The 15,977-nt window shown below is 42.6% G+C and overlaps 1 protein-coding gene across 1 annotated transcript in view; it reads right to left on the bottom strand.

Moving 5' to 3' along the window:
• Positions 1-29: 29 nt before the first annotated feature.
• The window catches only part of LOC127577223 (TGF-beta receptor type-1), a 57,669-nt gene continuing 41,721 nt past the window's right edge, over positions 30-15,977 (bottom strand). The window contains exons 8-9 of the mRNA XM_052028222.1: positions 905-1,035; positions 30-158 (exon numbers count right to left, since the gene is read on the bottom strand). Coding sequence (XP_051884182.1) covers positions 30-158; positions 905-1,035 — 260 coding nt within the window. The remainder of the gene's footprint in view (positions 159-904; positions 1,036-15,977) is intronic.

Raw genomic sequence — 15,977 nt, 5'->3', positions numbered from 1 at the left:
TTCTTGGTAGCGGTGATGTGGCATCATGATCAATTGATGCTCACACCTTGCTGCACACTAAGATTTTTGAGGGTTTTCTTGATGCGAAGTGCTGTCAGTCGTGCTGCTCCATCAGCGAACCAACATTCCCGCATGATTTTGACCATCCTCAGCAGCGCCTTTTAAAAACACAAAATTCTGCATTTCTTTGCTACGATTTTAACCATCAACAAGTACACAAGACAGAAACATGTATAGCAATTAGTAATAAAATTCAAATGTGCAATACATTTTTTTTGGAATTGTTTTATATTTTCTCAGTCCATAATGATAATATTGTTAAGCCGAATAGATGCAGATCTGATCATACATACTCTGCAAAATTCAAATTCTTAGAACATTTTAAGGCAAAACTGTATCCTAAGCTCTCAGGTCAGCTTCCTCTCAAACTACAGAATTCAGACTTCAATTTTGTTTAGGCCTGCCTAATTTTTGGATTTGAGATAGCATTTGCTTTGCAGAGGAAATAGGCCAATAATGTATTAGAGGGAACAAGACTTTATTTAAAACTGCTGCATTATCTCCTCTACCACATAAAGGAAGAATTAATGAAAAACCCCATGACCTTTATTGAGTTCTGTGAATGACTAACAAGAATGAAAACTAACTCTAAACTTTACTGATTAAGTAGGTGGGAGTGGATGGTGTTGGAAGTAATTCATGGCTTTTACATAGTTGAAATGCACTTTTTACAATAATGTTTCAAATGTTTATGAATTCTCTTGACAATTTGGAAAATGCACGTTGATGAAAATATATCTTCTTGATGGACTTAGCTGGTAACGGAATATTACACAGTAATATGTTCACAATAATGAAGTTAGCTGAAAGCAGCATGTTAGTTGACAAACAGTTAAAGAAATACCTCAGAACAATGCCACTGATCTGGAACACTTGGCCTCAGTTTTTGTTCACAGACAACCTCTCTCATATCTTCTATAGAAGGGTCCAAAGGAACAAGATCATAATAAGGCATCTGATATTCAGTGCAGACACCTACGCAAATTAGAAGTAAATGTGTCACTGCTGCCCAAATAAAACAATATTGGTATCATTTTAAAGCTCCTTTCCTATAATTAATAGAGCAAACGATATTTTCTATATCATGACCTGAGAACGTCTAGGTTTAATCTAACACTTACCAGTCAATATTTACACCATAGGTATGCCAGTCAATCATTTCTAACAAACCAAGAAATAGGCACACACATACTTCTTCCCCATAATATATAAATTTTCCACATCATCATGAGAGGGGAAAATGAAAAGGGACGAAATTCTGTGGTCCCAGTCTGAGCTCTATTTTGCTCCATTTAAACTGTAGAACAGGGAACTAAAGATCTGTTAGCCTGACATCATTTGTAAGGTAAATCTTAAAAATCTATTAATAAACAAGTGGGCACTGAGAAAACAGTAATAGGGCAGTCTTGACATGAGTTTATGAAAGGGAAATCATGGTTGAGTTTGTAATTAGCAGAATGGATAAGAGAAAGACAGGTGATGTGGTGTAGTTGCATTTTTAGTCCAATGGGCAGAAAACATTGAAGGGAATTCTCTATAGGCCCCCAAACAGTAATGGTAATATAGGGAAAGGTATCAAATGGAAAATGCATTTAACGTTATTTATGAATGACTTTAATTAGTATACAGACTGGCCAATCAAGTTGGCAATAATACTGTGAAGTATGAATTCCTGGTGTGTTTACAGAATTTTTTTTTTAGATCAGTTGAGGAGCCAAGCAAGGAACAGCCTATCCCAGATTGGGTGCTGTGAAATGAGAAGGGGTGAGTTAATTTGTTGTGTAGTGTTCTTTAGGAAAGAATGATCATAGCATGATAGAATTCTTCACTAAAATGGAAAGTGAAATAATTTACTCAGATTGAAAATCTAAACAGAGGAAAATAAACAAAACGAAAGCTGCATATAGAACTTTGGTTAGGCTGCACTTGGAGTATTGTGTGCATTTCTGGTCACCCCATAACTGGAAGGATGTCGAAGCTTTGGAAAGGGTACAGAGGAGGTTTACCAGGATACTGTGATTAGAGAGCATGTGCTATAAGGAGAGGTTAGACAAACTTAGATTGTTCCTCTTGAGCGCCAAAGGCTCAGGGGAGACCCGATAGAAGTTTATAAAGGCATAGGTAGGATAGATGCTCATAATGCTTTTCCCAGGGTAGAAATGTCAAATACTAGAGGATATGCATCTAATGTGAGAGGGGGAAAGATTAAACGAGATATGCAGGTCAAGTTGTATTTTTTTTTTTACACACAGAGTGATAGGTGCCTGGAATGGGCTGCCAGGGACAGTGGTGGAAGCAGATATGATAGGGGCATTTAAGAGGCTTTTAGACAGACACATGAAAATTCAAGGAATGAAGGGATATGGATCATGTGATAGAAGAGATTTAGTTTAATTTGGCATTGTATTTGGCAGAGACTGAAGGGCCTGTTCCTCTGCTGTACTGTTCTGTGTTCGATGAAAGTATGAAGAGTGAAATGGCTCTGAAAGATTGTGGCTCTTCATTGAAATGCATAATGATGAAGAAGCAATGGATAACATTTGATAAATGATTGCAGGACTGCAGAAGTCAGTTCCCTTCAAGAGAGGAAATCTGCCATCCTTCCCTGGATTAACCTGACTGTGAATTCCAGCCACCCCAGGTGGTTGACCACCAAGTGCCCCATGAAGTAGCCCAGCAAAACACTCAATTCCGCCATTTTCACCACTTGAACAGAGAAGGAATAAACTTGGACGGGCCACCCGGTCATGACATTGGCACTGAATTCAATCTCAGCAATTTTGCTTCTAGTCCAGTTAACCTTGCAAAATTCTCCCCTCACCTGAGGACCACAGACAGGTTGTGCAGCAGTCTGACATAGTCATCCTGTAGACTCGTACCTTACAGACAGTGTGTCATACTCCTCCATCACAACACCTGGATATGTGCTGTCCCACTGGCAGCATAGCCTCACCAGAGGTGGTGGCACAGTGGTATACCAACAGCAGGAGTAGCTTGTGAAGTCATCAACATTCACCTGATGAAATTTTATGGCATCAGATTAAGCATGGACAAGAAAACCTCTTCCTGACTATCACCTACCATCCACCCTTAACTGAGGAATGAATGCTTCTCCAAATTGAACACTTGGAAAATGAAATGAAAGTAGCAAGGACACAGAATGTACTTTGGGTGGGGTTCCTCAATGTCCATCACCAAGAGTGGCTTAGTGGTACCACCACAGAGCAAGCTGGCTGAGCCCTGAAGGATATAGCTTCCAGACAGGGTCTGCAGCAGACAGCAAGTGAACTAACATGAGAGAGAAACCTACTTGATCTTGTCCTCCCCAGTCTACCCATGGCAGATGCATCTGCCCTGGATAGAGTCATAAAGTCACAGATTCATAGTGTTATACAGCATGGAAACAGGCCCCTCTGCCCAACTGGTCCATGTGCCACTTTGCACATGGGGTAGATACAGAAGAAAACCTGGTAACTCCAAACTAGAAATCTATGGGGCACTGTGGACTATCAGCAACAGAAATGTATCCCACCACGATCTGTAACCTCAGGATCCAGCAAATCTTTCACTCTACTGTAACTATCCAGGCAGAGGATCAACCCTGGTTCAATGAGGAGTGCAGAAGGGTATGTTGGGAGCAACATCATCTTAACTAAGAGAAAATTATGAGCTGCCAGCCAGTTGAAGCTACAATATAGGACTATACACATGCTAAGCAACAAGAAAAGCACAAAACAGAGAGCTAAGTAATTTCGCAACCAATAGAGCAGATTGAAACTCCTATCTGATCTATCAAACATATCATACCCAGTTATAAATGTTGGTGGACAATGAATCAGCTAAAAGGAGGAAAAAGCTCTAAGAACATCGTGAAACTCAACATCCTGGGCCCCAGCATGAGGGCTAAAGGCAAGGTTTGAAGCATTCACAACCATGTTCAGCCATGGTTGTGTCAAATAGATGACCCAGCTCAGCTTCTTCCTGAAATCCCCACCAACTTAGAAGTCAGTCTTCACCCAATTTGCTTCACTCCACATGATTTTGAGAAATGGTGGACAACACTGACTACAGCAAAGGCTACAGACCCAGACAGCATCTCAGCTATAGTATTGAATTCTCTCCAGAACTAGCTAGGCCTCGAGACGAGCTGTTCCAATAGAGTTACATAGAATATGGCACAGAGTAATAGAGTCAGAGTTATGCAGCAGAAAAATAAAAAATTGTATTAGCAATAGTGCTAGGACCGAAAGCCAATAAATCCCTAGCGCCTGATAATCTACATCCCACAGTCCTAAAAAAAAGTGGCTGTGGAAATGATGGATGCATTGATTGCCAATTTCCAAAGGAATGGTTGCTGCAGATTGGAGGATAGCGAATGTAACCCCACTGTTTAAAAAAAGCAGGGAGAGAGAAAATAGGAAACTACTTAACATCTATATCAGAAAAATACCAGAGTCTTTTAAAATGAATGTGATAACATGACACAGAAAATATCAATGGGATTACCCATTGATATTGTTGTGTCAGCATGGAATCATAAAAGGGAAATTATATTTGACATATAATTGGAATAACATCCTACCGGAGATTTTTTGGGATGTAACTGAGAGAATAGTTAAGGCAGAAGCATTGGATGTAGTGCATTTTGATTTTCAGAAAGTCTTTGATTCTGCTCCATATGAGAAGTTTGTGTGCATAATTAAAAAACGGAGGATTAGGGGTAATATATTGGCATGGATTGAAAATTGGTTTTCGGACAGGAAACAGGCAGGAGGAGTAAACAGGCCTTTCTCAGGCTGGCTGGCAGTGACAAGTGGAGAACCACCAGGATGACTGCTCGGGTCCCACAATATTCATGATTGATTTGGATCAGGGATCTGAACGTGATGGATCCACATTTTGTGACACCAAATGGGATTGTCAAGAGGATGGAAAGAGGCTGCAAGTAATTTAGACAAGTTGGGTGAGTGGGCAAGTAGATAGCAGATGAGCATAACATGGATAAAAGTGAAGTTATCCATTTTTAGTAGGAGAAACAGAAAGACAGATTATTATTTTAATGGTGATAGGTTGGGAAATGTTGATGTACAAAGGGATCTGGGTGTCCATGTGCAAGGATGTATTGAAAACAAACATGCAGATGCAACAAGCAGTTAGAAAGTGAAATGGTATGTTGGCCATCATTGTAAGTGGTTTTGAGGTCAGGAGCAAGGATGTCTTACTGCAGTTATACAGGATCTTACGTGAGACCACATTTGCTGTGCCACGTGCTGTTTTGGTCCCCTCGCTTGTCATAATGGGAGTGTAGTGAAGGTACACTGGACTAATTCCTAGATAGCAGGAATGTTAATGACAAGGGATTGGGTCAATTAGGCCTGTATTCATGAGAGTTTAGAAGATTGAGAGGAGATGTCATTGAAATGTGCAAAATTGTAACAGGATTTGACAAGCAGGAAGGATGTTTCTCCTGCTGAGGACATAGAACCAAAGGTCACATTCTCAGGATCCAGGGAAGGAATTGAGGATTGAAACGAGGTGAAATGTCTTCACTCAGAGAGTGGTGAACCTGTGGAATTCTCCACCACAGAATGTTGTAGGGACCAAGTCTCTGAATATAAGAAGGAAATAGATGGATTTCTAGATGCAAAAGTCATCAAGGTATATGGGGAAGGAATAAGAATGCAATATGAAGATAAAGGATCAGCGATAATTTTGTTGAATGGAAGAGCAAATTTGAAGGGCCAAATTACCTACTCTTGCTCCTATTTTTCTATATTAGAACATAACAGCACAGTACAGGCCCTTTGGCCCACGATGTTGTGCTGACATTTTATCCTCTTCTAATATCTACATGACCCTTCCTTCCCACATAGCTTTCCTTTGACGCCCTTACTAATCAAGAACCTATCGACCTCCACTTTAAATACATCTAATGACATGGTCTCCACAGCCATCTGTGGCAATGAATTCTACAGGTTCACCCCCCTCCGGCTAAGAAATTACTCCTCATCTCTGTTCTAAAGGGACGTCCTTCTATTCTGAGGCTGTGCCCTCTGGTCCCGGGCTCTCCCAATACCGGAAACATCCTCTCCATGTCCACTCTATCCAGGCCTTTCAATATTCAGTAGGTTTCAATGACGTTCCCCCTTCATCCTTCTAAACTCCAGCGAGTACAGGCCCAGAACCATCAAACACTCCTCATACATTAACCTGTTCATTCCCAGGATCATTCTTGTAAACCTCCTCTGGACCCTCTCCAACACAAGCGCATCCTTCCTTAAATATGGAGCCAAAAACTGCTCACAATATTCTAAGTGTGGTCTGACCAACACCTAATAAAGCCTCACCATTATATCCTTGCTATTATTTTCTAGTCCTCTCGAAGTGAATGCTAACATTGCATTTGCCTTCCTTACTGCCAACTCAACCTACAAGTTAACCTTTAGGGAATCCTGCACTAGAACTCTCAAGTCCCTTTGCACCTCCGATTTCTGAATTCCCTCCCCATTTAGAAAATAGTCTACACCTTTATTCCTTCCACCAGAGTGCATGACCATACACTTCCCTACTTTGTATTCCATCTGCCACTTCTTTGCCCATTCTCCCAACCTATCCAAGTCCTTCTGCAGACTGCCTGCTTCCTCAACACAACCTGCCCCTCCACCTATCTTTGTATCATCTTCAAACTTGGCCACAAAGCCATCATTAGTCACTGGCAGCCAACCAGAAAAGGCTCCCTTATTCCCACATTTTGCCTTCTGCCAGTCAGCCAATCTTCTATCCATGCTAGCACCTATTCTGTAATACCATGGGCTCCTATCTTGTTTAGCAGCCTCATGTGCGGCACATTGCCAAAGGCCTTCTGAAAATCCAAGGAAACAACATCCACCAATTCTCCTTTGTCTATCCTGCCTGTTACTTCCTCAAAGAATTCCAACAGATTTGTCAGACAAGATTTCCCCTTAAGCAAACCATGCTGACTTCAACCTATTTCATCATGTGCTTTCAAGTATTCCAAATTTCATCCTTAATAATGGACTCTAACATCTTACCAAACATTAAAGTCAGACTAACTGGCCTATAATTTCCTGTCTTTTGTTTCCCTCCCTTCTTAAGGAGTTGAGTGACATTTGCAATTTTCCAGTTCTGCGGAATCATTCCTGAATCTAGTGATTCTTGAAAGATCACTACTAATGCCTCCATAATCTCTTCAGCTACCTCTGCAGTGTAGTCCATCCAGTCCAGGTGACTTACCTACCTTCAGACCTTTCAGCTTCCCAAGCACCTTCTCCTTAGTAATAACAACTGCAGTCAATTCTGCCCCCTGACTCTCAAATTTCTGGCATGTTGCTGGTGTCTTCCACAGTGAAGACTGATGCAAAATACTTATGTAATTCATGGTCCATTTCTTTGTTCCCCATTACTAACTCTCCAGCATCATTTTCCAGTGGTCCAATGTCCACTCCTGCCTCTCTTTTACTCTTTATATATCCAAAAAAACTTTTGGTATTCTCTTTTCTATTATTGGCTAGCTTACCTTCATATTTTATCTTTTCTCCCCTTATTGTTGTTTTAGTTGCCTTCTGTTGGTTTTTAAAAGCTTCCCAATAACTTTTGCAATATTGTATGCCCTCTCTTTTGCTTTCACGCTGTCCTTGACTTCCTTTGTCAGCCACAGTTGCCTCATCATCCCTTTAGAATGCTTCTTCTTCTTTGGGATGAACTGATCCTGCGTCTTCTGGATTACTCCCAGAAACTCCTGCCATTGCTACTGTACCGTCATCTATGCTAGGGTCACCTTCCAATTAACACAGATCCATAATTCCCTGAAAGTGGCATCACAGGTAGATAGGTTCATAAAGAGAGCTTTTGGCACTTTGGCCTTCATAAATCAGGGCACTGAGTACAGGAGTTGGGATGTTTTGTACAAGATGTTGCTGAGGCCAAATTTAGAGTATTGTGTGCAGTTCTAGTCACCTACCTACAGGAAAGATATCAATAAGCTTGAAAGAGTGCAGTGAAAATTTACAAATATGTTGCCGGGACTCGAGGACCCGAGTTATTGGGAAAGGTTGAATAGGTTAGGACTTTATTCCCTGGAGCGCAGGAGAATGAGGGGAGATCTTATAGGGGTATACAAAATTATGAGGGCTATAGATAGTGTGAATGCATGCAGGCTTTTCCCCCTCAGGTTGGGTGAGACTAGAACTAGAGGTCATAGATGAAAGGCGAAATATTTAAGGGGAATCTGGGGGGAAACTCCTTCTCTCAGAGGGTGGTGCGAGTGTGGAATGAGCTGCCAGAGGAAGTGGTAGATGCGGGTTCAATTGTAACATTTAAGAGAAGTTTGGATAGGTGCATGGATGGGAGGGGTTTGGAGGGCTATGGTCCGGGTGCAGGTAGATTGGACTAGGCAGAAGATTAGGCGGCATGGACTAGATGGGCCGAAGGGCCTGTTTCTCTGCCATAGTACTCTATGACTCTATTTGAAGGATTTTTCTGAGACAACGGTTCATTTCAGTGCCTTGGGTTGTTAGGGAGTGAGCACTATCCAGACTTAGTCTGTGTTCTCTGGAGTTTAGAAGACAGGGGAGAGATCTCATTGAAACTTACAAAATTGTTAAAGGGCTTGTAAGGGAGGATGTTTCCCCTGACTGCACTCTAGGAGCAGCACCACAGTCTGAGATGAAGGAGGAGGTGGTTAAGCCTGAGATCAAAAAAAATATTTTCACTTAGAGGGCAGTAAACTTTAAAATTCTCTGTCCCAGAGGGATATGGAGCCTCAGCTGCTGTGTTTTTTTCAAAACAGAGATCGATAGATTTCTGGATATAAGGGGTATCAAGGATTTTGCTGATGGTGCCAAAAAATAGCATTGAGGTAGCAGTTCAGCAGGTCTTGATTAATGGAGGAGCAGGTTGAATGACCAGATGGCCTACTTCCTCTTTTATTTCTTATGTCTAGTGTGGTAGCTTAAGTCTCAGAAGCATATGTCAGGGCAGTAATAAATTTTGCCCATTTTGGGCTGAATTTGAGATCCTGATCTACAAACACCTTTTCTCCCAGTTGGCCAAAGGCCGTGTTAGAACATAGAACAATGCAGCACAGGAACAAGCTCTTCGGCCCACAATGTTATGGTAGACTAATTAAGTTAATGACGCCTAGTGAAACTAATCCCTTCCACCTGCACCAGGTTCATATCCCTCCATTCTCTGCATATTCATGTACCTATCTAAGAGCCTCTTAAACACTTCTATTGTATCTGCCTCCATCACCACTCCTGGCAGTGCATTCCAGTCACCCACCACTCTGTGTAAAAAAACTTGCCCCACTCATCTCCTTTGAACTTTCCCCCTCCCACCTTAAATTCATGCCCTCCCGCATTAGATATTTTGAACCTGGGAAAAAGATACAGTCTGTCTGCTCTATCTATGCCTCTCATAATTTTATAAACTTCTAATCAGGTCTCCCCTCAGCCTCTGTCACTCACTTCTCTTATATACTATGCCCCAACTAACGAAGGCAAGCATCCCATATGCCTTCTTCACCATCTTATCTAACTGAGTTGACACCTTCAGCGATCCAGGGATTTGTACACTGTGATCCCACAGTTCAATAAGACCATAAGACACAGGAGCAGAATTAGGCCATACAGCCCATTAAGTCTGCTCCGCCATTCAATCGTGGCTGATTTTTTTTCAACCCCATTGTTCCGCCTTCTCCCCGTAACTCTTGACCACTTTACCAATCAAAAATTCATCAATCTCTGCCTTAAGTACACCCATTGACTGGCCTCCACAGTTCTCTGGCTGAAGAACTTCCTCCTCATCTCAGTTTTAAAATGATGTCCCTTTATCCTGAGGCTGTGCCCTCAGATCCTAGACTCTCCTTCTAATGGAAGCATCCTCTCCACATGCACTCTATCCAGGCCTTTCAGTATCTGGTAGGTTTCAATGAGATTCCACCCCCCCCCCCCCCCCCCGCCATCCTTCTGCACTCCATTGAGTACAGGTCCAGAGACATCAAACACTCCTTATATGTTAAGCCTTTCATTCCTGGGATCATTGTGAACCTCCTCTGTACCCTCTCCAAGGCCAGCACATCCTTACTTAGAATCGGGACCCAAAATTGCTCACAATATTCCAAATGCAGTCTGACCAACACCTTGTAAAACTTCAGCAGTACATCCTTGCTTTTATATTCTTGTCTTCTCGAAATGAATGCTAATGTTGCATTTGTCTTCTTTACTACTGACTCAACCTGCAAGTTAACCTTGAGGGAATCCTGAACTAGGACTCTTAAGTCCCTTTGCAGTGTTTTCAGAAACCTCTGATTTCTGAATTTTCTCCACATTGGAAAAATAGTCTACACCTTTATTCTTCCTACCAAAATGCATAACCCCACGCTTCCCTACGCTGTATTCCATCTGTCACTCCTTGGCCCACTCTCCCAACCTGTCCAAGTCCTTCTGCAGACTCCCTACCTCTGTGACACTACCTGTTCCTCTACGTATCTTGATATTGTCTACAAATTTGGCCACAATGCCATCAGTTCTTTCATCCAGATCAATGATGTATAAAGTGAAACATTGTGGTCCCAACACTGAATCCTGCGGAACTCCACTAGTCATTGGCAGACATCCTGTAAAGGATCCCTTTATGCCCACTTTCTGACTTCTACCAGTCAGCCAATCTTCTCCCCTTTCCTCTAACACCATGGGCTTTTATCTTGTTTAGCAGCCTCGTGTGTGGCACATTGTCAAAGGCCTTCTGAAAATCTAAATAAATAACATTCACTGACTCTCCTTTGTCTAAATTGCTTTTTACCTCCTCAAAGAATTCTAACAGATTTTTTCAGGCAAGATCTCCCCTTAACGAAACCATGCTGAATTTGTCCTATTTTATCAGGAATAAAGTAGATGACCTAGTGGCACAACTACAGGTTAATAAATATGACATCGTTGCAATCACTGAGTTGTGGCTTAATGATGGATGTGATTGGGAACTGAATGTCCAGGGGTACACAGTGTATAGGAAGGATAGGCGGGTAGGCAGAGGGGGAGGTGTGGCCATGATGGTTAGTAGTGATATAAAATCAATAGAAAGGAAGGACATTGGGTCAGAGGAGGTGGAATCCTTATGGGTGGAGCTAAGAAATAGCAAGGGTAAAAGGACAATAGTAGCAGTTATATATAGGCCCCCTAACAGCAGTCAGGAAGTGGACCATAAGTTGCAGATTGAGATAGAAAAAGCGTGCCAGAGTGACAATGTGAAGATAATTATGGGGGATTTTAACATGAAGGTGGACTGGGAAATCCAGCAAGGCAGTAGTACTCAGGAGAGTGAGTTTGTGGAATGTCTAAGGGATGTTTTTCTGGAGCAACTTATTGAGGAGCCCACCAGGGGATCGGCTGTTTTGGATTGGGTGCTATGTAGTGAACCCGAGGTGATTAGGGAACTAAAGGTAAAGGAACCACTGGGAACAAGTGATCACAATATGATTCAGTTTAGTTTCAAGTTTGAGAAAGAGAAGCTGATAACTGGTGTATCGATATTTCAGTGGAATAAGGGAAATTACAAGGGTATGAGAGAAGAGTTGGCCCAAATTGATTGGAGGAGTAAGTTAGCTGGAGGGACGGCGGAGGAGAAATGGAAGAAATTTCTACAGGAAATAAGGACAATGCAGGACAGATATATTCCAAGAAAAAAGAAGGTTTTGAATGGAAAAAAGGCACAGATGTGCATAACGAGGGAGGTGAAGGATAAAATAAAAGCAAAAGGGGTGGTGTACAAAGTAGCAAAAATTAGTGGGAAAACAGAAGATTGGAAAGTTTTTAAAAATCTGCAGAGAGAAACTAAGAAGGTCATTAGGAAAGCAAAGATGAGCTATGAAAGGAAGCTGGCGGACAACATTCGGAAGGATTCTAAGAGCTTTTTTAAATACATAAGGAATAAAAGAGAGACACAGGTTGACATAGGACCAATTGATAACGGTGCAGGAGGTATTATAATGGACGATAGTGAGATGGCAAGGGAATTGAATGAATATTTTGCATCGGTCTTCACCGTGGAAGACATAAGCAATGTGCCCGTTAGTCAGGAGTCTCACGAATTGGAACTGAGTTCAGTTGAGATTAATAGGGAGAAGGTGCTAGGAAAACTAAAGGGGCTTAAGACTGATAAGTCTCCCGGACCGGATGAGGTGCATCCCCGGGTTCTGAAGGAGGTGGCTGTAGAGATAGCGGAGGCATTGGCGATTATTTTCCAGGAATCGATAGATTCTGGCATGGTTCCAGAGGACTGGAGGGTAGCGAATGTAGTTCCATTGTATAAGAAAGGTGGGAGGCAGCACAAAGGCAATTACAGACCTATTATTCTGACGTCAGTGGTGGGAAAATTATTGGAATCTATCCTCAAGGAGGAGGTTACCAAATACCTAGAGGCGCAAGGCAAGATTGGACCTAGTCAACATGGTTTTGTGAAGGGAAGGTCCTGTCTGACCAACCTATTGGAGTTTTTTGAAGAAATCACAGGTAGGGTGGATAAGGGAGAGGCGGTAGACGTTGTGTATTTAGACTTTCAAAAGGCCTTCGATAAGGTGCCTCACAAGAGACTGATTAATAAGATGAGAGGTCATGGAATTACAGGTAGGATAGCAGAATGGGTGGAGCATTGGCTGGTTGGCAGGAAGCAAAGGGTGGAAATAAAAGGTTCTCGTTCTGGTTGGTTACCGGTTACTAGTGGTGTGCCGCAGGGGTCGGTGTTGGGGCCGCTCCTTTTTACCTTGTACATCAGTGATTTGGATGATGGAATAAATGGTTGTGTGGCTAAGTTTGCGGATGACACCAAGATAAGTGGAGGAGTAGGGAGCATAGAGGAAATAGAAAGGATGCAGAGGGTCCTAGACAGTTTAGGAGAATGGGCAAGGAAATGGCAGATGAGATTCAATGTTGAGAAATGTGCAGTTGTACACTTTGGAAGCAGAAATAAGCGGGTAGATTATTACCTAGAAGGAGAGAAGATTGAAAGTACGGTAGTACAAAGGGACTTGGGGGTACTCGTACAAGATACCTTAAAAGTTAACCACCAGGTTGGATCGGTGGTTAAGAAAGCGAATGCTATGTTGGCATTCATCTCGAGAGGTAGAGTGTATAAAAGTAAGGAAGTGTTGATGAGGCTCTACGGGGCACTAGTGAGGCCTCATTTGGAATACTGTGCGCAGTTTTGGGCCCCACATCTTAGGAAGGATGTGCTGACGTTGGAGAGGGTTCAGAGGAGATTTACGAGAATGATTCCGGGAATGAAAGGGCTTACGTATGAGGAGCGTTTGTCGGCTCTTGGACTGTACTCACTGGAGTACAGAAGGATGAGAGGGGACCTCGTAGCGACATTTAAGATGTTGACAGGAAAGGATAGAGTAGATGTGGCTAGGCTGTTTCCCTTGGTGGGCGAGTCCAGGACCAGAGGGCACAATCTTAGAATTAGAGGGTACAGTTTCAAGACAGAGATGAGGAGAAATTTCTTTACCCAGAGGGTGGTGAAATTGTGGAACTCCTTGCCACGCACAGCAGTGGAGGCCAGATCAGTGGGGGTGTTCAAGGAGGAGATAGACAGATATCTAAATAGTCAGGGTATCAAGGGATATGGGAATAAGGCTGGAAAATGGGATTAGAATATGTTTTTTTTTCTTTCCCACCCCATTTCTTTTTCCCTTTTCCTTGGAGCAGACTCGATGGGCCGAATGGCCTGCTTCTGCTCCCTTGTCTTGTGATCTTGTGATCATATACTTCCAAGTACTCTGAAATTTCATCCTTAATAATGGCCTCTAAAATCTTACCAACCACCGAGGTCAGGCTAACTGGTCCATAATTTCCTGTCTTTTGCCTCCCTCCCTTCTTAAACAACAGTGTCACATTTGCGATTTTCTAGTTGTCTGGGACCCTCCCTGACTCCAGTCATTCTTGAAAGATCACTACTAATGTCTCCACAATCTCTTCAGCTACCTCTTTCAGAACTCTGGGGTGTAGTCCATCTGGTCCAGGTGATTTATCCACCTTCAGGTTGTTCAGCTTCCCCAGCACCTTCTCCTCAGTAATGGACACTAGACTCACTTCAACCCTCTGACTCTTTTGAACTTCTGACATTTTGCTGGTGTCTTCCACTGTGAAGACCGATGCAAAGTACTTATTTAGCTCCTCTGCTATTTCCCTGTTCCCCATTACTACTTCTCCAGCATCATTTACAAGCAGTCCAATGTCCACTCTTGCCTCTTTCTTACCCTTTATGCATCTAAAAAAAAAACTTTTGGTACCTTCTTTTATATTATTGGCTAGTTTACCCTTGTATTTCATCTTCTCCTCCCTTATAGCTTTTTTTTAGTTGTCCTCTGTAGGCTTTTAAAGGCTTCCCAATCCTCTGGCTTCCCACTAATCTTTGCCATATTGTATGCCTTCTCTTTGGGTTTTATGCTGATCCTGGCTTGCCTTGTCAGCCATGGTTGCCTCGTCCTCCCCTTACTCCGTTACTTCTTCCTTGGGATGAAATTCTGCCGTGTCTCCTGAATTATTCCCAGAAACTCCTGCCATTGCTGCTCCACCCTGTTCCCTGGTAGGGTCCCTTCCAATCAGCTCTGGCCAGTTCCTCCCTCATGCCACTGTAGATAGCTTTACTCAACTGTAATGCCATTACATCAGATTTCAGCTTCTCTCTCTCAAATTGCAGGGTGAATTCTATCATACTATGGTCACTGCCTCTTAAGGGTTCCTTCACCTTCAGCTCCCTGATCAAGTCTGCCTCATTACACCACACTAAATCCAGAATTGCCTGTTCCCTAGTGGGCTCTACCACAAGCTGCTCTAAAACGCCATCTCGTAGACATTCCTCATTTCTCAAGTTCCTTAATAATCTCCCTAAGGCCCTAACATTTATTGTGTATATACATCCTGTATTAGTCCTGCCAACTGTATCAACTCTCACTGATCAGGATTAAATCCCATCTGCCATTGCTCTGCCCATTTTACTAACTGATCAATATCATTCTGTTACCTAAGACTATCCTCCTCACTCTCAGCAGCATCAGCAATTATCACTTCATCTGCAAACTTACTAGTCATAGCTATTACATTCGGAAATAAATCGTTAATCTACATGACCAACAGTAAGGGTCCCAACACCGATCCCTGTGATGCACCACTGGTCACAGACGTCCAATCACAAAAATAACCCCCCAGCATCACACACTGCCTCCTACCACCATGCCAGTTTTAGGTCCAATTTGCCAATTTGTCCTGGATCCCATGGCTTGTAACTTTTTTGACTAGTCTCACATTTGGGGCCTTGTCAAAGACCTTACTAAAGTCCATGTAGAACACATCAACTGCACTGAACTTGTAACCCATTTGTTACCTTTGACCCCATCTATCCCCCTGGTGTGACCCCCTACTATGTTTTCACCATTCCTTCTGATCTTCCCCTCTCAGATCCCAAACACAGTTTTGCCCTGATAACATCCTCATCTTAATGAATTCCAAGCCCAATGTAATTTTAAACTCTTTAACTGCAGCCCCCGCCTCTGTGCCCATTCATAAAGTCGTACAGTCAAAGTATGCTGCACAGAAACAGGACCTTCAGCCCAACATGTCCATGCTGATCATCAATTATGTATCTATACTCACCCCATTTACTAGCACTTAGTCAGTAGACTTGTACGCCTTGACGATTCAAGTGCTTGCCTCGATACTTTGTGAATGTGGTGAAAGAACCCTGCCTCAGCAGTACATTCCAGATTCCAACCACCCTAAAAGATTAAAAGTTTCTTCCTCAGACCCCTCAAAGCCCCTTATCCCTTAATTGACACCTGTCCCCTTAAGTTTCATAGACGCCCTCTGCAGAAGGGTTCCTTTCTATCTATGCCCCTTATA

Source organism: Pristis pectinata, chromosome 1 (genome assembly GCF_009764475.1).
Source record: "Pristis pectinata isolate sPriPec2 chromosome 1, sPriPec2.1.pri, whole genome shotgun sequence".
NCBI lineage: Eukaryota > Metazoa > Chordata > Chondrichthyes > Rhinopristiformes > Pristidae > Pristis > Pristis pectinata.
This window is presented reverse-complemented; position numbering and strand designations above follow the sequence as displayed.